Source organism: Watersipora subatra, chromosome 1 (assembly GCF_963576615.1).
Source record: "Watersipora subatra chromosome 1, tzWatSuba1.1, whole genome shotgun sequence".
In the NCBI taxonomy this organism is placed as follows: Eukaryota; Metazoa; Bryozoa; class Gymnolaemata; order Cheilostomatida; family Watersiporidae; genus Watersipora; species Watersipora subatra.
Window position 1 is genome coordinate 33631439 of NC_088708.1, and position 25471 is coordinate 33656909.

Sequence of the window (25471 nt, forward strand, 5' to 3'; positions counted from 1 at the left end):
TGTAGAGTTGACAGACTCTAGAGTTAAATTTGTTGAAAAGGATGAACAGAATAGTTGGGCGATTAAAGACAGATTAATCTCAGCAGTTTTTTTAATAATAACCATCTCAATTAAATAAATATTGGGTACATTCATTAATACAATATGAAATTCTACTATGTGTAAAATAATAATGTAATCAGATTAATGAGGATATAAGCAGGTAATAGATGCCAAGGAAATAAGGTGGAACAATGCGTGAAAAATATACTAATGCAAGATTTCCGATTTGGGCATCAATAAAGTTGGCGTCTTGTTAGTGTTCACTACTAATTCACAACAACATAACAGGCATTAACAGAACTTAATATTTTGAATTAATCCTGCCCTCAGAATGGTCACCTCAATGTCCAGAATTGTCGCCTGATTGTCTGCTGTGTCGCCCTTCCGTCTGAAGTTGTCGCCTTTCGAACCGAAAATGTCGCCTAAGTGTCTGTCGCCCTATTGACTGTCACCCAACCGTCCATAATTCAGTTGAGCAGAGCAGATAGTCGTATGCTCCTCAGCTAGTGAAATTTCCTTCGCTAATAAAAAGCTGAATGAAACCACACGCACTCTCTTCTCTTTATTTATTAGTCTAGATCGTGCCAAGTAAAGGCCGGCAAATCCCTTTACAATGCGTACATTAAAAATAAAAAAGTTCTTTGTGCACTGGAGATACGTTCACGCACTTATGCACTGCAACGAACTGGGCAGAGAAAGGTGGATGCTGGGTGGTGCTTCTGAGTAGTGCCTACGCGCAGACCTGTTCGTATGTACCGTTGTTCGTAACTCGAATGTTCGTAAGTAGGGAACCGTCTGTACTACAATTTGCAAAAACAAAAAGAAAGACAAGCTTACTGAATATTCCTAGTTATTATTGCAACAACAGCCTTTTTTGGGATCACTCACATAGAGAGCCTTTCTTCTGAAACTATGTGATAGGTACATGTATATTGAATGAGTGATCAGTTACCTTCTGATATTTTAGCAGCTCAATGAGACTACATCCTAACACTAAAAGTCGCTGGTCTTTCTCTAGTTTGGATCAACAATAGGCACAATATGCTTCGTTCTACTGACCGTTGATTACAGCGTATTGGTTGGTTGTATAGTTGAGGATTTTCCTAAACAAGTGTGTATTTACCTTTTGAAGTTGTTTTCTCATTTTGATGTAAAGACAACTTTTGTTTTAACTGTGCCTCTGACTACAGTCTATGGTTGAACGAGTTTGACAGACTTCACCTAGTAAATAGTTCAGTCTGAAAATTTATTTACATGGGCATTTCAGTGCGCTGTTCCACGCCAAAGTCTGCTCCTCAAATGTTTGCTTTCATTGTATGTTGTAACCATATGTTCAACTTAACCATACATGAAGTTTATTTCGTTTCAAGACGTAATACATGTAGGTAATACAATTTGCTAAACTCAATTGGTTGATCAGAAATGATTTACACATATCAAACAACAGTTTTTTTACACGTGAATTTTAAAACAAAGTAGCATTAGAACAGGTGGAGTCGGCTACTCACGAGTTTTGAAAGTGTGAGCTATTGCGCGTCATGAGTAAAAAATGCTGCAGTGTATTTTGGGTTGCCGTTTAAACAGGAAACTGTTTTTGAATAGCTATAATGTAGCGCGCTCCTCTCAACCTGTTAGACAGCTTTATGAAATCGGTGAATATAATAAATCTATACGGATCGTCAATCGATATAACTCTACTTCTACCGATAGACAAGTTCGACGAAACTTTTATAGGGCTAAGAAAATTACGATGACTTGCAGTTTGCTGAATCGGGAAAGAAATCTTTGTTCGACTTGTTTTTGATTGATTTAGTTGGATCAACGATTCAAATGAACAAAAAACAAACCGCATATTTTCTTTAGACACTTTTGTATTTTAAATCGTCCGTTCCTTTCTTCCCATTTCTTTTGTATAGGTTTGTTATCATCGTTGAATTGTCGTTACTTCTTTTAACACTAAGAGTATACTATACTGTTAGTAAATAGCAATAACAGTACTTGCATTGCGATGAGTTAGTAGTTGTTACTATTCATTAGTTGTTGCAGCTGTATGGTATAGTTATTTTAATTTTTATTTAGCGAGCAGGTACGAGTGCACCCATAATTCTTACTAGTAGTGCGTTGGGCTGTAAATACGCTCATGTTCGGGATTGCACTGGCTATATACACAAATGCGTTGCAAATAGCAATAAAACTGTTGCAATGTTTTGAATTAAGTAGTACAAAATACTATGTAAAATATGGACGAAATGTCTTTAGCAGTACTTGTGTAGAATGTTTCTCGAATGCAATCATAACACAATCATATTCTGATAACCTTTGTAGGCTTATGGTAATCGTAACAAGAATTATTCTTAAACAATTATATTTGGACCTATTAGCTGAATGTTGTATTTGTTTTTTGTTATATTTTGTATTTGAGGAATGATGTATCACTGTTTTTTTAGCCCTTCTGCATAAAGAGCTGCTTCCAATTATGTGTTGCAGCATTGTTAATTAGTCTCAATGGTTGAAAATTTTATATTCATGTAGTGAAAAGCTCAAGCAGTGAAGTAGTTGTGTAATAGCACACTTCATTGAAGTTAATAATGTCCTTTTAGATAGAAAGCTCATATTAATTATAAAATAATAGGCCTACTGTTTTTAGTCAAGAAACTTTGTCATAGGTTGTCTCACACCTTAATATTGTTAACTGTGTTGCATTAGAAAAATGTTATTTAAGCTTTCTGCCAATCAACATAACCATCGATATTAGTTACAGAAGCTGGAATACTTTACTATAAGAATGCAAATTAAACTAAATGCTTGTTAAAAAATTGTCTGTTTGTACAATGTACATGTAGCTATATTAAAATGTTGGCTTTTGCAAAATAAAAAAACAAATAGTGTCCAAATTTAGAGTTTCTGCAGTTGTAGCATGAAGATTTACAGACTGATCCTTACTTACGGTGATTTTAATATACAGAATTGTTGACATGCAGCGCAAAATTTTAGCAAATATTTGTTTTGACACCCGGCATAATTATTACCTCACGTTATTCAAACTTTCTTAAAACACCTCAGTTGGCAAATCTACATTTATACGCAGTTATTCTTCATGTAGTTTGGGTTTATGTTGTTCAATTAATATTATTATAGTGTTAAATTCATGGATTCCAAAAAATTAATCGAACTAATGACAGCATGAAAAAAAAGGGAACGCTTTCCTTCAAATTAAAGCAAAGAATTGAGAAGAAATTTTGGTTCAATTTAAAAAAAAATCTATGGAGGCAGCTGACGGGAAAAAAGTGAAAAGAAGAAAACTTTCAATGAGTGAAAATGGAGAGATGAATAATAATAATTTAAAAACTTCATGTTAATTTACCGTAAAACCTCTAATTGAACGTCACCTTTATTTGAACGCCGCCTCCAATTGTCCACCACCCTGAAAGAAGGGTTGAAAAGTAAAGTGTCATCACTCTCTAATTGAATGCCACCTCCATTTGACTGCTACTCTGATATTATTTGATCTTTACGAGTCCATAATATCAACTGATTAGTAGAAAAGTGTGCACAAAATCGTATTAATAATAATAATAATCTTATACATCAATGAAAATTAATGCATTAAGATACAATCAAACCTTCACATGCAGGCATATTAGTGCTAAAAACAGTCAAACCTTTGCATACAGGAATGATGGTATTAAATACAGTCAAACTTTTACATATGAAGTTAATTTGTTTAAAGGTTGACTTGCAACAAAATTCACATTACAGTTATTTGGTATCAAAAGATTCGCCATGTCTTACTCTATTGTGCTGTAGGTGCCAAATATGTGGGAATGTGATTAAAAGCTCGTAAAAGCTAAAAAACGAACAGAAAATCGCAGCCACACGAGACCGCCCTAGTTTGGATTCGTTTTCCAAAACGGCTAAAATGTGACGTATGTGTGCTAAAACGGCTAAAATGTGTGCGAGATAGTTTATGTTTACACTTTCATGCATCCTTATTCGTCGAACTATTTTCACAAATATACTTCACGCGTGCGATAAAAACCATGTCTATTGTTCTTACGCGTCTATTTTATCGGCATCGTAATGCTGCAACTTTGAGCACTGATATCTCAAAACATAGCATAAAAATATGTTTAATTTTTTAAGCTTAGCTTGAACGATTGCATATCATCCTCTGATGAAAATGATGAGCCTTTTGGTCCGCTATGATGGTCGAAAAATGCTGTAGAAAATTTTCGCGCCATATAGCGGGAATTGTAAGTCACATGACCAGATAATGTTAGTTTCAGTTCAAGTTTGATCTATCGCAAATAGCAAACACGCTTTCTCATATTAAACTTGTTTATTTCAATTCGTCATAATGTCTAATGCGCCACATAGTGTTTGTGCAGCTGCCAAGCTGAGAAGCACCTTTTTTTGGCCAAGAGCTGAGAAAAGACCAGACCTCCACCGGGCGTGGAACAACTGGGTGAAGCTGGATGTGACAAACTTTATTTATTCGCCTGCTTACTCTTACCTTTGTTTTCGCCAGTTCAAAGATGACATGTTTTCTAACCTGTTTGCATACTCCACATGTCACCAAAGCACGTGAGTAATTTATTTTATGAACTACTTGTATTAGTAGTAGTAACTCGGGTTATTTTCTAGTATTCTCCTAATAGTACTGTATTAATCTACATTTAATATAACAATATTAATGTCATTTAATTGTAATATTATATTATTAGTATTTTATCTTTTTAATTACGTGTATTATCCTTATTATAATAACAAAACTAATTCATACTGCATATCTATCTGTAAAACGTAATATATTAATATATAATTGATAAAATAATGTTGTTTCACGATTAATTTCGCCAAATTTCTTAACCCCACTCACTTATAGATATGTTATATAAAATAGTTATTGTCATTTTCTGGTATCATCGTTAATAGCATATTAATATTATTAGTTGATTATTATTAGTATTAGATGAATAATTTGTGCCAACCACTGAAGACTGGGAAGAGTTTGAGCGCTATGTTGGCCAGCGTCAAACGCTCTCCAATTACATGTAAGATAGAGCTGAACTAAACCAAACTTGACAAAATATAAAAAATATCCATAGAGTTATTACTCACATTTTATGTTTACAATATCATGGATTCTGATAGGGTTTTGTAAAATCTGTGTCATGATTGCATGGCTATATATTTATTCTTTTTCTGATCAAGCAAATATGATATAATAACAGGAAATGATGTTGTACAAATCTTATTGCAAGTCAACTATTGTGTCGTGATTTCAGACCCGAATCCTCCTTCAAAGAGGAGAAAATAATAGTAAGTGTGACAGCACTCCAGCGACTATTTCACTGTCACACCTGCGCCCTCCCCTGCTCATTCACGATGGTGCGAGAAGGCGGATGGGTAGAGTTCAAGGTTACATGTGCCTCCTGTCACCGATCGTACACTTGGGAAACAACTGCCAGGGTGAACAGAGCTCACGTCATCAACCCCCTGCTGGCAGCTGCATCACTCTTTTCTGGCGGATGCCTTACGCAGAACCTCCGTTTTCTGTCGCTCCTGAACATCGCAATACCAAGCCACAGCGTTTGCCTCTACCAACAAAGAGAATACTTACATGGTGTGAGTGTTAATATTTACTCATAAACTTGGAAAATGTGAGTAAAAGCTTGGCACACTAATTGAATAACGACATTCAGAAACAATTTTTTTCTTGAAATGAAAATATGTCATCCTTCAAGCAAAATATATTATAATTCAAAATTCTGATTCTTCATCATAATATAGCACAAAAAGGGGAAGAGGATTCTACATTCTTAGACTAATGATAATGATGCAAATTAATCTTGTATAATGAAGTTTTACAATATTTTACAGTGTATTGCTGAGCAGTACACCCTGCATAACGAGGGATTGATGGCAGCAATCGATTGGGAGCTTGATTTGGCAGGTGACGGTAGATGCGATAGTCCGGGGCATTGCGCACTATACAGCCTACACTATGATGGATCAGAGCTGCGGTTTAATAGTCAGCAGCCATCTTGTCAAGGTAAAACTTTGACAGTTTTTACTTCACAGCCTGACAAAAACCCAAATTTTTTAGTAGTTATCAATACATAAACATGAAGTTGCTCATCTAGCTAAATAGTTCATTCAAATAATGTGAAAGTAATTGTTGGTCGTAACTTTCTATATTTTGCAGTCAACAGAGACCACCAGCTCTAACACCATGGAGCTGGAAGGCGTCAAGCGATGCCAGTCCGATCTAATTTCCCACAGCCTGAGAGTGAGGTCCATTACAACGGATGTTGTTACAAAGGTTGTGTGCATACTGCAAGCTTGTGTTTTGGCTTATGCCGCAAATTTGTCGCCGTGAGCGACGGCCTCTACCTGCCTGCTTGGTGTCTAAGATTCGGGGTCTTTTCCCACCAACGGATGATGAAGAAGAGTTTGCAGACTTGCAAACAAGATTTGCGGCATAAACCAAAACACAAGATTGCGGTATGCACACAACCTTTTCCGAGCATTTGGCGATGGCTCTCCAAATGGGAATAGATTATCTACCAAAATAATTATTGAAAAACAATAATTGCTGATCATCAAAATAATCTCGATCTTTATATAATAAAATCATAAAACTAATACACTCTCTACTGTAGTAAGTGTACAAGCCAAATATACCAGTTCTCCTTGTGTTCCACGAGTTCAGAATATGTGTGTTCAACTGATGCATTAAATGTGTAACACAAGAATTTTAGATAATGCTTGACACATTAGCATAGCCTTGGTGTTGTTGGCATTAAATGAATATCCAACTCACTATGATATCGCAGGTAATTATTCCACCTCAACTCAAGGGGTGCAGACGCCACAAATTCGTTTACACCAGGATGCATACACAGGCATTCATGCTCCCCTCGGTCAAGGAGACAATGCGCAAACTCAGCATAATGGCAGCACAAACATTCAGGAAGAGATGGATGTCTTGACAACGCTTGCAGGCACACCACTCTGTAGCCGGTGGTATTAGCTCCTAAAGAAATGAACAGATATGTCTATGCAACCATAGCTAATACATCAGGTCGATGTTATTCAACAGTATATCAGTGCAGCACTAGATTTAAATATTAAAATTGTTAATGTTGTCATTCGAGAAAAATCTGTAATTATTTTTTCGCAATATTGAAGCGATAATTATCATCATTAAAATCATATATAATAATATTCGTTCTATCACTCTCAAGCTAAAACTATTACTACTAGCTAGCTCGGCACATAAGAGCTGGCTAATGGCGGTGCTTACTTGCTGGGAGGTTTGATTCTGTTGAGGATCTTCTTCAGATAGAGCGTCAGGCTCGAAACGCCAGGGTCTTAACTTTTCAGAATTTGACATTTTTTATGAACGCAACTCAGACATGAATAGTCGAACGGAATGGCCAAGCCGAAACTGTAAAGTAGCGAGCATCTATATTTGATACGGAGTCTTAGGTAAAACCCGAAGTGTTTATCTTAAACTATTGCTACGATAAGTTTGATATTGAGCTTTTTATTGGCCTTTCAATTCACGCGAGAACATCACGTGACAAGACAATAACCATACAGCGCGGATACGTCATCGAAATCAAGAGATTCCAATCTACGGCGGCTTTTTGTTTTTGAGCTTTTAAGAGCTTTTAATCACATTTCCACATATTTGGCACCTACCACACTACAGAGTAAAACATGGCAAATCTTTTGATACCAAATAACTGTAATGTGAATTTTGTTGCAAGTCAACCTTTAAAGATCTGCTTGCTAGGTTAAAATTTTGTCTTTCGGAGGTAACATTCCCAAAAAAAAACAATTTTTATCAAAAGCAGCCAAAAACCTATGATCACGCCTTATTAAGTACTGCAGGTAATTACAAATATCATTGAAGCAAATGCATTATATAAAGCTATGGAACAAATAAATTTCTTTGGGTATGAAACCGAATATTTGCTCACATTTACTTTGTGTACAAGACCTGTTTAGGTGATCATAAATACCGATTTGACTGATAGTCGTTTGGAAGTGAAGAGTCAAACCACCTAAAGGCATTTGGAATGGGTTTAAGGATGGGTTTGTACATGCTATTATGCCAATCGGTCATACGAATAATTTTTCTATCCTCAATTCTAACATTATTTTTGAGCAAGTAATTTTAACTTCTTTCTTTTCTGCACAGCTTTGATTGTCAGTGTATTATTTGACAACAATCTCCAGTTGAAACGCTCGGTGAAAATATTTGTTTCACTAATAATTAGCTTATAAAGTTCTAACTCAATAGGTTGTATATCACCTTGATAGCGTCTAACATATTCGCAATATATCTGATGCTATAATTTTAATAGACTGTCTGCTCTTTTGTAACCATAACATATAAGCATGAGCTGGCAAATCCTTTGATTTTGAGCGTTTTTTGTAATAATGCTCAAATATTGCTGTGCATTCTCATTATTATAAATTAAAATTTTCAAGCTTTGGCTCACACTTCTCGCACATGTCATTCTTGGGGATGATTTAGTTCCACGAAAACCTTTCAGATTTAACGGCATTTCATCTATACAGCCACTAATGAGGGTGTTATGGAATAGATGTATATGAGGTGTGATCTGCTTGTGGGCTGTCTGATCACACATAAGGTATCATGCCAACCTTGATCTTCAGTGGTTTAGACGAATGGGGAAAACTGATGATAGCCAGAAACACTCGTAAATGCTAATATAGTGGAAGATAGCAGCAAATAACTAAAGATTGTTTTGGAGCTGAACAAATGGGAAATAATGACAGATTTATTGCTTTACGAATAAAGGGGACTGGGGGCTTACTAGCTTTTTTGTACTTCAGAGGTTCAGGGAGTTTATTTCAGCTAGGTAAATGAGTGGAAAGAAGACACATTGCGTAATGCTATATTATCCGACGTTGTAGGCCCTCATGGGTAAAAGATTAGACTTTCGTATCAACAACAGATGGCGGCAAATTATCGACTTATAGCTCATTGCCGACTCAATGTCATACCTAAGCTGAATTTACGTATGGTGCATCATGTCTTCCAAACCTACAATGTATACTGGCATGGAGGAGCTGGACAAACGGCAACTGCCCAGTCAGGCAGGTGAGTGATGTCGACCCCATCAGCCACCCTCTGTTGTGTTTGCGTACATTAAAAAGTGTAGTATTGTTGCTATTACTGATTTTGTATATGTTCACATCTGACTTTGGAAGCCGTAACAGTTTGAAAACAGTTCTTTTTTACTATAAATACATGCTTACTTTATCTGTTTGTATAAATGACATTTCCATCTCATCTCATAATTTGTTGATTTTGACATAAAAAATTGGACTTGTTAACCTAAAGATGGCTAATTTTGACCTAAAAATCAATTAACAAGTAGTTATGCAAGAGCACTATCCGTCAAAATTCAAAGCATAAATGCATTATATTCGCACAAATATACTTTTCAACATTTTGATCTAAACAATTCCTGTTTTTAATAGTCATTGCAGAATTACTAGGTGAAAAAAGATGAATGCTTTGAGCTGAAAGCAAAACAACAACAGGTACAATGTAGAGTGACTTGAAATCACTTTGAAATCATGTTGAAACAAGAAAAGCTATCTATTGCTTAAACTTTGTTATTCTGGAAACTAAATATTATTCTGGAAATTGAGTTTGAAAATACAGAATTTCGACTTGTTATTACCTGAAAAGCTTAATTTTAACATTTTTTGACCTAAAAAGCTGCTTTTTGACTTTCTAAAACAAAAAAAAAGTAATTTTTACTATACAACTTTAAAAAAGGCCAATATCGGTTTTAAGAAATAATTACTGCCAAAAAATATTCCTTGACTTTCTAGCAATATTACTCGTTACCCTAATGATCACTAACCTTATACTTACCACAAAATGTATGTTTCTATCCAATTTCATATTGAAGAGTGCAGGTGAGTCCATTTGTGTTTAAGAAAAAGCAATAATTTGGGTGTTTCAGATGTGACTTGTATAGCTACTACAAGGTCGGGTTTTTCTCAAGTGACTTGTATAGCTACTACAAGGTCGAGTTTTTTCACAAGTGACTTGTATAGCTACTACAAGGTCGGGTGTTTCACAAGTGACTTGTATAGCTACTACAAGGTCGGGTGTTTCTCAAGTGACTTGTATAGCTACTACAAGGTCGGGTGTTTCACAAGTGACTTGTATAGCTACTACAAGGTCGGGTGTTTCTCAAGTGACTTGTATAGCTACTACAAGGTCGGGTGTTTCTCAAGTGACTTGTATAGCTACTACAAGGTCGAGTTTTTTCACAAGTGACTTGTATAGCTACTACAAGGTCGAGTGTTTCACAAGTGACTTGTATAGCTACTACAGGGTCGGGTGTTTCACAAGTGACTTGTATAGCTACTACAAGGTCGGGTGTTTCACAAGTGACTTGTATAGCTACTACAAGGTCGGGTGTTTCACAAGTGGCTTGTATAGCGACTACAAGTCGGGTGTTTCTCAAGTGACTTGTATAGCTACTACAAGGTTGGGTGTTTCTCAAGTGACTTGTATAGCTACTACAAGGTCGGGTGTTTCTCAAGTGACTTGTATAGCTACTACAAGGTCGGGTGTTTCACAAGTGACTTGTATAGCTACTACAAGGTCGAGTGTTTCACAAGTGACTTGTATAGCTATTACAAGGTCATAGCCACCAGCTGAACTTGCTACTTAACTTGCTGTTTATATACCCTAGGACACTTATATTTCGCTAGCATTTAGTTTCGTGAGTAGCACACAGAGTAAAATTTCGCTGCAACTTAATTTCGTGGCTCTGATGAGTGTGAAAATATAGTGGTGTGAAAATAAATGCAGTGGAAAAAACATTACATTCCTCAGGTCCAGTTCACTAATAAGAAAAAAATTTAATTTGGGAATAGTTCGTATTTGTAAACCACAGGTTGAAATGTGTGGGTGAGATCGACAATTCAATTTGATCACTTGCTGCCATTTGTTTCTTAGACTATCAATGACGTCTAGGTCCCTCCTGCCGTGACTTTCACACTCTAATCCCAAGAAGAAGAAAATAGATAGGTAACAACCAACTTCCCAACCAAAACTGTATAACCCTTACGTTGCCATAAACGCATTTATGCGTTTTCTAGGGGTCACTGACATAAACGCATTTTCTGACTTTCTCAGCAATTGTCTGGTAACCTGATTTTATTATTTGTTGACCACATAACCCACGGTCTTTAAGTGTTTTATGAAATTGACTGTGTTGTCCGAAGATTTCTTTATAAAATCAGCCTAAAACAACGAAGCAATTTTAAACTTTTGTTTGAGAATTTTTAATCTAAAAACGAACATTTTTCTGTGAGTTCATTACCTACCCCGCGCGAGTCATAAAACAGGTAATTAGTTGTTGATGACATAATAGCCAGTTTATATTTTCGTGATTATACAGATAATTAAAGTAGAACTTGAAAAATACTGTATACATATCATGAAGCAATATCGGCAATTTCGGTAAAATGGCTGGCACTAGGCCGGTAACGAATTTGTACATGATTGGCAGTGAAAGAGATAATGTGGTTGGACCTGATGAGGGTTGATATTGTTTTTGGATGGTAATAAAATTCATCACTGCAATAATTATTCTTCAATTTTACGGCTTCACCTACCAGACTTTCATTCTCACCAGTTACAAATTCGGTGACTAAACTGATATTGCTTTGCCATGCTGCTCAGTTGGTGTATTAGCTATAATGAGTTTACCAGAAATTTCCCATTTATCCTAACCACAGACGAAAGTTGCCTGCATTTCTAATATTACGATTTTATTGTGGATATCAATGAACAAAGCTATTTAACTTCGCGTTTTTGCTCGTTCATTATGATAGTTTAGTTTCGTTCATTAAATTTTCGCGAAAGGATTACACCGCGAAAACGCGAAAGTTAGATGCCGCGAATACATAAGTGTCCTAGGGTACTACACATAATTATGCCATTCATGTCTTCTACAAGCTCTCATAGTTTTCAGTGCCATGTGAACGACAGAATCAAAATCACTCAGAGCAGAGTATAACTTCGGGGAATTAGTTTTATTCTTGTTCAGTTTTCATTTTGTTGCGTAGATTTTACATCTAAATTCATGTTGCTATATTTGTTTGCTAATTAGACATTATAACACACATTAGATATATTTCACTATAGTACATTGTACGTACTGTATGCTGTTTTTGCTTGTGTTAATTAATTGGCCCTTACAAACCTATTACACACACAAAGACAATATATAAAAGCCTAGCTCTGGTTTTGAAGTTATTCTACTCGATTGGGCAGTATGCAGGCTATGTAGGTACAAACTGCCTATAATATGCAACATATTGTATCATGTAAACCTGTAGGAGTTGTTTCTCCTTTCTATAAGTGTTTCACATGGGGCACTCAGGATGCCTTTATAATTTATTGGACTGACATTCCGTCAATGTACCGTACAGGATGAATTTATTCGCGGAGTTATATTTCGCGAAAATTGTCTTTTCATGCATATTCGCGGATGAATTTATTCGCGGCTGAAAACTGCCACTCTCTAGGAAAAGTTAAGTCTATTACGTTTAGCAATAGAGTTAACATTACGCATGCGCGGCTGCGCGCATTGCGCGTTCCGTTTTCTATTTAGCTTACAACTACGGGTGGATCGTACTAAGCTATAAATTCTTTGCTGCGTTCAGAAGTTTTCACGAATATTCACAGATTTGGAGGCCTTTGATGAACCAACAATTTGTGGTAAGTAATGAGTTTTTCACATTTACTAAATTAGTTGAATCTTACTTTGGTTCTTCGGTAAAACGCAATATTCATGTTTTCCATCCCTACCAATTCATTATTTGTTTTAGTGTGAGAGAGAGATTTTTCATCATACACGGAAGAACAATGGTTGCAAGGGTGGTGTATGTCATTTTTAGAAGATCACGAATCATTCAGGGAAGTCTGGAAATTCAGATAGAAGTGACCGCAGCTACTTACGAGGAGAATATATCTGATTTAAAAAAAGAGCAAAAACGCCTTTACGAGCACAAATCTTTGGCCAGCCGGCAGAACTTTGCAATAGTAAGCTACAAGGAGAGTTCTGATGATAACTTCCTTACCAGCCATGTAGTAGCAAGAGAATCGTCTTTAACATCTACCCAAGACAGTAACAGCGATGTAGAGCTGCTATTACCAAAATAACTAGTCAGAGAGCGCCATTACACGCTAGTATTCACTTATCAAGAGTATCAGTTTAATTTTTTTGCCCTAGACAACCGCAATATAGACTAAACTGTTTATATTTACTCCATTCATCGTTTGTAAAATTTTATTTGTACACTCAAGTTTGTAATAAATTATAATATATCTATACATGAAATAAAATATATAATTTAATCATGTTTGCTGCAGCCATATCAAGGAGTTGTTGTCAATGAAGGGGTCTAGGTTGACTGGTTGCTTCTCTGCCAATATTCCTGCCTTGATGAATATTACTACTTGTCTCTAGTTTTCGTAATCGGAGTAGGTTGTTTTATTCTCAATCTGCAGTAAACACAAAAAAGAAAAAAATCTTAACAAGTGTCAAGGAAGTACAAAAACAATAGCTGAAGTATTTAATGAAAGCGATCAGTTTTTAAACAAAAGAATTAACTAATGCAGTTAATAATGGAAAAACGTATCTGCACAGCACATCAAATACATACCATAATGTCCAGATCAGAATCATGATCGTCCTCAACTTCGGTATTCGAGATTAATGGAGTTGATTTCAATGTATAAAGACTAGGAGAGCTTTTTTGCGATGATGAAGCCATGCCGAACTACTTGTAAAAACCTTGAATAATTTTGTAAAGTTTGCTGCAATGGCAATAAAACTCGGAACCCCGGCAATGATTTTAAAGAAGTTTTGGAACTCGGCTACGTTTAGTACTTCTGCCTAGTGGCTATTTTCGCTATGACGCCATTCTGCCTATCTTGTGACAACCTTGAATAATTTTGTAAATAAATGTGATGCATTGGCAATGGTGTTAGCTCAAAGCCTAGGCAATGATTTTAAAAATGTTTTGGAACTCACCTACGTTTAGTAGTTATATTAAAAACTAGCCTAGCGACTAGTTTTCAATTTGATGCAGTAGTTATTCTCCCTTGTGATAAAAAATAGAACTAATTATTCACGGAATTTAATAATTCGCGGAGTTGACTGCTCGCGAAATCGCGAATTTTTATATCCATCGGATATTTTCATCCTGTACGGTACATACAATTAATTTCACATATTTAGGCTTAGCATTGTGAGTGTAGGTGCTTTGTCTTTTTGCTTTGTCATAGCCTTACCACGCATGAGCTGGTTTTATTTAGATATGGATTTGTCTTATTTATTCAGATGTTAGAGACTTATCTTATTTATTCTGATACTATAGACTAGTCTTATTTATGCAGATGTTAGGGACTGGTCTCATTTATTCAGAAACTATGGACTAGTCTCATTTATTCAGATACTATGGACTAGTCTTATTTATTCAGATGTTAGAAACTTGTCTTAATTATTCAGATGTTAGGGACTCGTCACATTTATTCAGATACTATGGACTAGTCTTATTTATTTAGATATTATGGACTCATCTTATTTATTCAGATACTAGGGACTCATATTTTTTATGTAAATAAACAATTTTAGTTTTCTTACACTAGTTTGTAATTTGAAATAATATGTAACTTGTTCACATGTTGTGAAAGAAAGCATTGTTAATCAGATATTTTGAAACAAACACTTCACAAAAAATGAACTATACTCTTGATTGGTGTTTAGCATATCTTTTAGTACACGTGATATATGACCTTCGTTCTCTGAGTTTTTACTGTATCTTACTGTGGAGTCTACTAAAGATTCAACCACCTGACATATCTTTAGTTTATATATCACATGTTTGAGTCTTTACTGTAGTTTATATATCAGGACTTTGAGTCTTTACTGTAGTTTATATATCAGGTGTTTGAGTCTTTACTGTAGTTTATATATCAGGTGTTGAGTCTTTACTGTAGTTTATATATCAGGACTTTGAGTCTTTACTGTAGTTTATATATCAGGTGTTTGAGTCTTTACTGTAGTTTATATATCAGGTGTTGAGTCTTTACTGTAGTTTATATATCAGGTGTTGAGTCTTTACTGTAGTTTATATATCAGGTGTTGAGTCTTTACTGTAGTTTATATATCAGGTGTTGAGTCTTTACTGTAGTTTATATATCAGGTGTCTACCTCCTTGTTTTGTGTTTTTTAGTGTTTGTAACTTATTGCTTTGTTACTCACCCTATTTGGATACAAATTCAACAGTTTATGAACTCATCACCATCCCCTATCATAGATGTATTGCGTAATTTTTATAAATTTTGCTGTGGTAGGGAAGCGGAAGGGTCCTCCCATATGCTATAGACCAAAGCAGCCTGCCAGAGAGACAATACCTAGTGATGGAACTATGAAATTCACAGTCATGAGGCAGGTCAAAGATTCGTTTGAAAAGTTAAACTTGCTACGACAGAATGGCCAGCTGTGCGATGTGACGTTGGTGTCTGGCAGGGAGAGGTTTGCCTGCCATAGGGTGGTGCTTGCTTCAGCCAGCCCGTACTTCAATGCTATGTACACAACAGGCATGCTGGAATGTGGTAGGAGTGAGGTGGAGTTAAAGCAAATATCTCCTGATATCCTCGCTATCATCCTTGATTTCATATACACAGCAGAGATCAAAGTGACTGAGGAGACGATCTGCCAACTCATGCCTGCTGCCATGATGCTGCAAATGCCTCACATCACCGAGGCGTGCACAACCTTCCTCGAGCACCAGCTCGATCCGACTAACTGCATTGGCATCAAATCATTTGCTCATAACTTTAACTGCGAGGCGCTTGAGCTTAGGGCTAAACGTTTCGTGCTCAAACGATTCAGCGATGTTCGTCAAGGTGTTGAATTCCTAAAAATTACGTGCCAGGAGCTGATGGATATTATTAGTTCAAAGGAGATGACTGTGAAGTGCGAGTCGGAGGTATACACAGCCGTTCTTGACTGGGTTTCCCATGATCTTGACAAACGGAGCCCTTATCTTTTGCAGCTTCTTGAACATGTTCGACTCGGCAGCATTCCTCCTGAATTTCTCAAGAGTCAGCTGAAGACTTGTAAGACGTTACAACGTGTGCCAGATAAGTGCATAGAAAAATTAAACAAAAGCTTTGAGGAGCTGGAGATGCATATTTCCACAGCAGTAGAACCACCGAGAGTTCCTTGTGAAAAACAAGTTATTTACTGCATTGGGGGCTATCTGCGAGTGTCCGTCAAGAACTCTGAATATTTTAATCCGCAGGAAGGAACATGGAAAAGAGTCGCTGATATGCCGCATGCTCGCTCTGGTCTCGCCGCTTGCACCATACAGGGCCTCGTTTATGCTGTCGGTGGCAGGAATAACAGCAGTGAGAATGTGAGTGAGGACCAGAGTGTTGTAGATTGCTATAATCCTAGAACCAATGAGTGGTCTCATTTACCCTCAATGGGCTGCGCGAGAAACAGAGTAACTGTTGCAGTACTTGACAATAAACTATATGCTGCTGGAGGCTCATCAGCAGGTGAAGCTCTTCCTACCGTAGAGTGGTAAGTGATAGCAGTTGATGATATTGATGACCATTTCCTTTATAATTAATAGAAGGATATAATAATAGGCTAAGAAGCTGTCTTGGAAGGTCTTTTTCATGGATATTAGAGACATCGAAATGAGACGGGTCAGTGAGTTTAGTGTTTAGCGAATCAAGTTATGATTTCACTAGCTATTCCCGCTTCGGTATGTATTTGTGTGCGTAAAAATGAGCTAGAGATCGCTGATGTCATTCTGTCAGAGTGTGACTTGATGAATCAATGAACAGACAGACCAGTAACGGCTTTCAAGTCTTCTTGTAACCATCTGATGAATCAGTTTAAAGGTGTTGTACTTTTTGACCTTCATCCTCTATTCCAATTGGTTCAATTGAATGAACGCACTTACAATGATAACGTCACTAGATTATAATCTTACTGTTTATATTTGTCAACATATCTAGTGTGTTGAAAATGTTTGACACTGGAAAGCTCTTGTAGCATTTGTAGCCAATTTGGATAAAAGTTTTTTGCCACAGTAATTTTCGTGTGCAACCTTTATTTAACCTTGCCTGTCCTCATTGCTAAAGCGCTGTAGGATTTCTTCTTTACTACTAGAGTCCATTACGTATCAAATGTATCTAATAGGATGCATTGAAATTCATAGTACGGTTATTATTAGTGTCTGTGTCTAGATAATTCTTCTTTTATTCGCATATATGAGGAGTACACTAAAGGATGATTTATACTGTGCTAAACATAGCACTTATAGAAGGGCTAATATAGTAGTTATAGAGGGTCCAGTAGAGTAGTCATAGAAGTACTAATATAGTAGTTATAGAGGGTTTAGTAGAGTATTCATAGAAGTACTGATATAGTAGTTATAGAGGGTCCAGTAGACTATTCATAGAAGTACTAATATAGTAGTTAGAGAGGGTCTAGTAGAGTATTCATAGAAGTACTAATATAGTAGTTATAGAGGGTCTAGTAGAGTATTCATAGAAGTACTAATATAGTAGTTATAGAGGGTCTAGTAGAGTATTCATAGAAGTACTAATATAGTAGTTAGAGAGGGTCTAGTAGAGTATTCATAGAAGTACTAATATAGTAGTTAGAGAGGGTCTAGTAGAGTATTCATAGAAGTACTAATATAGTAGTTATAGAGGGTCCAGTAGAGTATTCATAGAAGTACTGATATAGTAGTTAGAGAGGGTCCAGTAGACTATTCATAGAAGTACTAATATAGTAGTTAGAGAGGGTCTAGTAGAGTATTCATAGAAGTACTAATATAGTAGTTAGAGAGGGTCTAGTAGAGTATTCATAGAAGTACTAATATAGTAGTTATAGAGGGTCTAGTAGAGTATTCATAGAAGTACTGATATAGTAGTTAGAGAGCGTCTAGTAGAGTGTTCATAGAAGCATTAATATAGTAGTTAGAGAGAGTTTTATGGAGTATTCATAGAAGTACTAATAGAGCTACTAATAGATGGATTATTTAGCCATTTGCAGTGATCTGCGGAAGTAAAGAAAGTAAAGAATGGGGAAGTGGAATTGTTGTGATTAAGCAACCCTAGCTACTTTTTGAAGTGGGTTTTTGGAGGGTGAAAGTTAGTGTCTCGTAATATGTTATCAATTGGAGGCGTGGCATTTCCGCCGCCACAGCTAACTAGCTATGACATCATTGTCTAAACTCTCATAATCGTAAACTCAGATCCAGACGCTCCACCACAGAGCTACAACGGCATATTTATCGAAGACATCATCATATCCCGTATACCATATGCACATGCTAATTGTCTTCGATAAATATGCCGTTGTAGCTCTGTGGTGTAGCGTCTGGATCTGAGTTTACGATTGTGAGAGTTTAGACAATGATGTCATAGCTAGTTAGCTGTGGCGGCGGAAATGCCACGCCTCCAATTGATAACATATTACGAGACACTAACTTTCACCCTCCAAAAACCCACTTCAAAAAGTAGCTAGGGTTGCTTAATCACAACAATTCCACTTCTCCATTCTTTACTTTCTTTGTTTACGCAGATCACTGCAATTGGCTAAATAATCCATCTATTAGTAGCTCTATTAGTACTTCATCATATCCCGTATACCATATGCACATGCTAATTATTTTAGGATTGCGCCCACGGTTACGATGCCCCTATTAAGAAATATTTTTCGTAAGGTTCAATTATCATATCTGGGGTCGCGGCCAATCCTTCTCATGCGGACAATTGTATTATCTCTGTAGGAATCGCCTTGACATTCTCTCTCCATTCGGTCAAAGACAGTACGGATATCTCATTTTTACATTTGTACCTGTATCGATAGGTACCAGTATCGTCATATTCAAAGTTTTGATGGATAGCTTCTGGTGGAACAGTTACCTTTTTTATACACACACACTTTTATGCAAGAATTGTTATTATTAATTCAACATATTCAGGATTTTTATTTTGTTTTCTCAGTTCGTATAAATTGTATCATTACTGAATAATCTTTTATTGTAATCATAGCAAAACCGACTTGATATAGCTATTACTTGCTAATTATATCACATTTACATCTAAACCCTTTTATGGTTGTTTTTTTAATTTATTTGATCTGCACAAAATATTTTTCTCATGATATGTAGTTTGAAAGTTAGAATGGCAAATGTTGTTATATATGTTAAATACAAATCAATTTTCTGTCCAAAGACTTTTTTATTACCCGGGCAACGCCGGGTTGTACAGCTAGTGTTTGTATATATTTAAGTGTAGCTATCATAGGTCCTAACATATTTCTGTTAGCTACAAACTAGTTTTCACGGTGTTGTGTTTTTTTTTGTAGCTACAACCCGTCAACTAGGTTGTGGAAGTCTGTCTCAAGCATGTCTCAAAAACGCATAGCTGCAGGTCTCGTCGTTGTAAATCGCTTCCTTTATATAGTGGGTGGAGACAGCGGCACTGAGCGCCTAAACACAATGGAAAAATATTTTCCCGAGGAAGATCGGTGGATGGATTGTCCTTCCATGTCTGCTCGGAGATCTGGCGCTGGTATGTAGTTTCAAGGAGTCCTTGAAGAGCTTCCCATTATAGGCCATGAATTTAGAAATCTGCCATGGAATGTAGACATATCGTAAAGCTCATATCAGGCACTGCAAGATCTTGTTGCTTGGCTCCAATTTGTACTTGAACACTCAACGTGCTATAGTTTGTGAACTTGGTGAATTTGCAGAAGATGTTTGCGAGACGAATGAATGCGTCACATATTTTTTGTACCTCGTGTGAACTGCTGGTAAGTTGGAGAAGCTGATTCAGTATTGAATCCAGCAAGTTTTGTTGTACACTAGTTGCTCAAGTACATGAGATTGAGTGAACTTATCCAAGTTCACTCAATCTCAACACCTATATCGGAGTGCTTCATATCCTACAGGATGCATTTGTAATCCGGTGTCAGGTGTGCAATGTTACCAAGTATTTTGTCATAGTGCAATTGCTGAAGGGTGTACAGAGAAATCCGGTTCTTGAGTGAACCATTAGGTTCTACATTTAAAAAAGCATGAAGCTTCAACCAGCTATTCATATCTCTGATGTTTGCGAACATACATTGTACATGTATCAGAATAAGTTGCTCAACTCATGAGCCAGCGTGCTCTAGAATATCACTCTTATTTGAAGTTATCTCTCTTGTTTGTTCTCTGGTATTTTCTTGCATCTTTAGCTTGTCACATTCATTAATCAGCAATAATGCTGGCTATGACGCTAGCAATGGCGCTAGCTATGACGCTGACAATGTTGTTAGCTGTGACGCTCGCTATGTTGTTATCTATGACGCTAGCTATGACGCTGACAATGTTGTTAGCTATGACGCTCGCTATGTTGCTAGCTATGACGCTGACAATGTTGCTAGCTATGACGCTGGCTATGTTGTTAGCTATGACGCTGACAACGTTGCTAGCTATGACGCTCCCTATGTTGTTAGCTATGACGCTGACAATGTTGCAAGCTATGACGCTCGCTATGTTGTTAGCTATGACGCTGACAACGTTGCTAGCTATGACGCTCGCTATGTTGTTAGCTATGACGCCGACAATGTTGCTAGCTATGACGCTCGCTATGTTGTTAGCTATGACGCTGACAATGTTGCAAGCTATGACGCTCGCTATGTTGTTAGCTATGACGCTAGCTATGACACTGACAATGTTGCTAGCTATGACGCTAGCAATGACATATGAATGAGCTATTGAGGCTGGTACCTCATCCTAATGTGAATAGTTGAACCTCTGTTATAAGTCAAGTGTTTTACTTCACTTACCAGCTTTCTTTTAGGTGTATGCAGTCTGGGCTTTCACATATACGTGGCTGGAGGGTTTGACTCAACTAACCAACTAAACTCAGTCGAAAGGTAAGTGATTCTTTGATTACTCGCAGTTTTGACATAAAAACTGTAATAACTTAATCGAGAGACACCACTTTTTACGCGTTGCGAGTAGCATACGCAGCTGTTTAAACTAGCGAAAATGCAATTGTAAAAGGCGTCTTTTCAAAAGTCTTTAAAAAGCATGCACCAAACTAAACACAGCCAATTCTTTTGCACATTATTTCTGCAACTTTTAAGCAAAGTTGAAAAACCAGCACTTTGTTGCTGAAGGCGGCATTTTGCTGTAAAATAAATAATACATACATTACCAATTGTTGTCAACTAAATGGAAAAAATATATTCTGTATGTTGGTTCCAGCTAGAAATAACTATGATTAAGTAAAGATCTTTATTGGTAGTCACTAATCGAATGAAAAAAGATTTGAATCACAATGATGTACAGTATGTGAAGCAATGAAAGGAAAGCAAACAGCAACTCAATATTATGCATTCTAGCAATAGCTGTTTTTATTATATCTTCTGAAGTTTCTTTACTAAATGGGTCAGCTCCTCTTAGCGTTCCCTGGAGCATGTTCATTTTTTCCCTAAAAACTGCAGTAAGTGTCGTAGTAGTAGATTGTGGTAGATAATTTTGCTCGCCCCCTTATGAATTTATTCTCTGTTAATATACAGTAACTATCTGAGTTATGACCTGTGTGACTTATCTCCACCCGTAGTTGCGACCACATTCATCAGATCCAATCTCGCTCACTCGTTGACTAGAAATCATCACAGAAACATCAGATTTTCTATATACTAATTTACTGTACACCCTTACCAAGGCCCCTAGAGAAAGTTTGATTTAGGTGACAATACACCATAAAAGGAAAGAAAACACTGTCGTTGTAGACAACGATCAATATGATAAAAACCAACTGCCTAATAATTCCCTCGATGGTAGGCAAAAAGAAAGTGTAGATGATGTACAACCAAAAAGTAGATATAATTTCTTTTTGTTTATATGCATATTTTCCAATTTTAAATGTTGGAAACGTGTTGATTTTTATTTTCGGTTTTTATAAGAATCCCGTGTGATATTTTCCTTCCCTGTTATTCTTATTATTATTAATTTATCATTTAGTATACGAATCAAGAGTATTTGATATTTCGTCTACACTGAGAATGTCCTACAATGAGGTCACAGTGCCAATGTTCTAAATGATCTAGCTGGATTTACGCTCTGCATCATGTCTTTGCGTATATACGTCAAATGTCTATGGTCCAAGTTATGAATGCCTCGACTTACGACCACCTCGACTAATAACCGCTTGGTCGGAATCGATTTAGGCCAAGAACTCGAATTGTGAGTGTACAGGTTTTTTGATAGCAAATTTAAACAAGATTTATCTTTTATCTCCATTTGCATGTTTCTGTATAAGACGTGTTTTTGATTTGCATTAGTAACATATGTTGTTTTGTTCCCGAATCGGTTAACATCGCTGACTTATTTCGGTGCAATTATGGGATGGCTTCGTGAAGAGCGACAAGGCAGCAAAGCATACCAAGACGAACTTAAAATGCAAATTATACCTTTTTGAAAACACAAAACTCGATGAAGTACCAAAACCAGCTAATTTTACATAGTTACTAAAGAAGGCGTTGCAGCAACAGTCTTGCCTGGCAAATTTGAGTCCCTTGTGAGATAATCTTGCATTATTTCAGCGCACGCATCTAATATTTCAGCAAAAACATTTTTTATTTTCAGTTTCTTATAGAGCTTTGTCAACTGGTAAATATTAGTCAACTTACAACTGATGATATTGAAACAACTTTGCTTCTCTGTTATTAATCCAAAATCTTTGTGCATTACTGGAAAATTCAGCTACATGTATATTATACTTGTCACACTGGCTATATATGCACACATAGTTTTACTCTGTCATAATGGTTACAAGAACCTCGCCTGATTTCCGCTGTTATTGCAAGCTGAATTTAAATTCGAATTTGTCTCTCCTGGTCTGCAATTTGTTCAGCTGTGTGCCCATGTGATACAGAGTATGCATTTCTACTATCGCATGAAGATTACTTGGGGTTAAACATGTGCCAGATATGAGCTTTACAATACGTCTGCATTCCACGGCGGATTCCTCATTTCATGGTAGTAATAAAACAGCTTGTCACTGTCTTATTTAGCCCTCAGCTTTATGAGAAACACTCTATTTTCTGTTATTTTACATTTGCTGACTTTCAAAATCTTGAATTATTAGTGATAAACTGAATTGTTTCACACCTCATCTGGCTTGATAGCAGAGTATTGACATTTTAATAATTTTATTTTTTGATTCCTTACTAATATGTTGTAATAGTAGGCAAGGTTGTATGCAAACACTAAGCCATAATATTAGGTTTAACACTAATATAATGGCACACGGTTGCAGGTTTGACACCCTCAGTGAGACATGGGAGACTGTCACACCCATGAGATATAATAGGAGTGCATTAAGCCTTATCGCTACGAATGGGAAGCTTTACGCTCTTGGTAAGACAACTTGTTGAAGTCACAGTTATCCTCTCAAACCAGTACTTTCAATCGTGTCATATCTCTTTGTGGTAATTATTTAAATTAATCCTCTTAAGTAATTAGAGTGAGCATGCCATAACCAATCATTACAAGGCTAGGTTATAATTGGATAACTCCAAAACTTGTTTGCAGTGTTTTTTGTGTGCAATAGAAGGGTATTAAGTCTATGAGATCAGTGTGTAATAGAAGGGGTATTAAGTCTATTAGATCAGTTTGTAATAGAAGGGTATTAAGTCCATTAGATCAGTTTGTAATAGAAGGGATGTTAAGTCTATTAGATCAGTTTATAATAGAAGGGGTATTAAGTCTATTAGATCAGTTTGTAATAGAAGGGGTATTAAGTCTATGAGATCAGTGTGTAATAGAAGGGGTATTAAGTCTATTAGATCAGTTTGTAATAGAAGGGGTATTAACTCTATTAGATCAGTTTGTAATAGAAGGGATGTTAAGTCTATTAGATCAGTTTATAATAGAAGGGGTATTAAGTCTATTAGATCAGTTTGTAATAGAAGGGGTATTAAGTCTATGAGATCAGTGTGTAATAGAAGGGGTATTAAGTCTATTAGATCAGTTTGTAATAGAAGGGGTATTAACTCTATTAGATCAGTTTGTAATAGAAGGGATGTTAAGTCTATTAGATCAGTTTGTAATAGAAGGGGTATTAAGTCTATTAGATCAGTTTGTAATAGAAGGGATGTCAAGTCTATTAGATCAGTTTGTAATAGAAGGGATGTTAAGTCTATTAGATCAGTTTGTAATAGAAGGGGTATTAACTCTATTAGATCAGTTTGTAATAGAAGGGATGTTAAGTCTATTAGATCGGTTTGTAATAGAAGGGGTATTAACTCTATTAGAGCATCAGCGCTGTTAATTAAATTTTGACGATAAATACACTCTTTGGCACTAAAGTTGGACATTTGGGTACTGTAAGACAAGAAGCAGCATTTTATGTTATCAGACACTCTCTTAAAAGTATCAAAGGTATCCTATTGGGTAGTTGATAAAGCATGAATTTGGAAGTGCTCACTAGTGTGCAAGGCTGAGTCTGGGTGGAAAAGAGGCTGCTGTGTGAACATTGATATGTCACCAGCCCATATTAACTATTTAAAAACCTCATCGGGAGTTGCACACTCAGAGAGTTATGCAAATCCATCTGCATTTTCTCTTTTTTGATGCATTCTGTTAAAAAAAGTGTTGTTAGTTCTGGGGTATCAAATGCACGAATTAAATAAAATTATAAAATGCGCAAAAGAAGAAAATCATGTGTAGGTTGCTCGAGTTGCTACAGTACTTCTCACGATGCCACGACTCCTTATTATATTAACACAAACATAAGAATACCTAGACACTACTACATGCCATGGAAGTTTATTGTGCATTACGGTGGCATTTGTGTTGTAGGTGGATATGGGGGAGCTCGATTCGTGGAAGTAATAGAATCGTACGATCCAGCAACCAATACATGGACAGATATTTCTAGAATGCAAACTGGTCGTAGCGGACAAGGTGTTACAATCGGACCGCTTCCCGACGTTACATGACACATTAGGCTTGGCTAGTCATGAATCTTATAATTTCCTGCGAGCCTGCTCTCACTGACAGAGAAGTTTAACAGTCATGTGTACATAACAAGTGCCCATTCTGTATATTCTGTACAGTCTCCTTCACACTCCCCTTTACCGGTTTTGGCTTACAGTTTTGCAGTTAACTGTCAAAGTTACATATTTGTGCCAAATATTTTTGTAGCCTGGTTAATTTGATGTACATATACTCATCGCTACTAGATAAGATTGTGATATTTTTTATTAATTTATAAAACTTATTCACTTTTAAGACATACAGCAGAATTAAA

General features: G+C 36.4%; 1 protein-coding gene across 1 annotated transcript; it reads left to right on the forward strand.

Moving 5' to 3' along the window:
* Positions 1-1819: 1819 nt before the first annotated feature.
* Positions 1820-25452, forward strand: LOC137410644 (kelch-like ECH-associated protein 1). Its single transcript, XM_068096101.1, has 7 exons — positions 1820-1958; positions 8998-9184; positions 15482-16718; positions 19527-19732; positions 21008-21083; positions 23477-23577; positions 25021-25452. Exons 2-7 carry the CDS (start codon positions 9115-9117, stop codon positions 25158-25160), a joined length of 1830 nt encoding a protein of 609 aa, XP_067952202.1. The 5' UTR covers positions 1820-1958; positions 8998-9114; the 3' UTR covers positions 25161-25452.
* Positions 25453-25471: the final 19 nt, after the last annotated feature.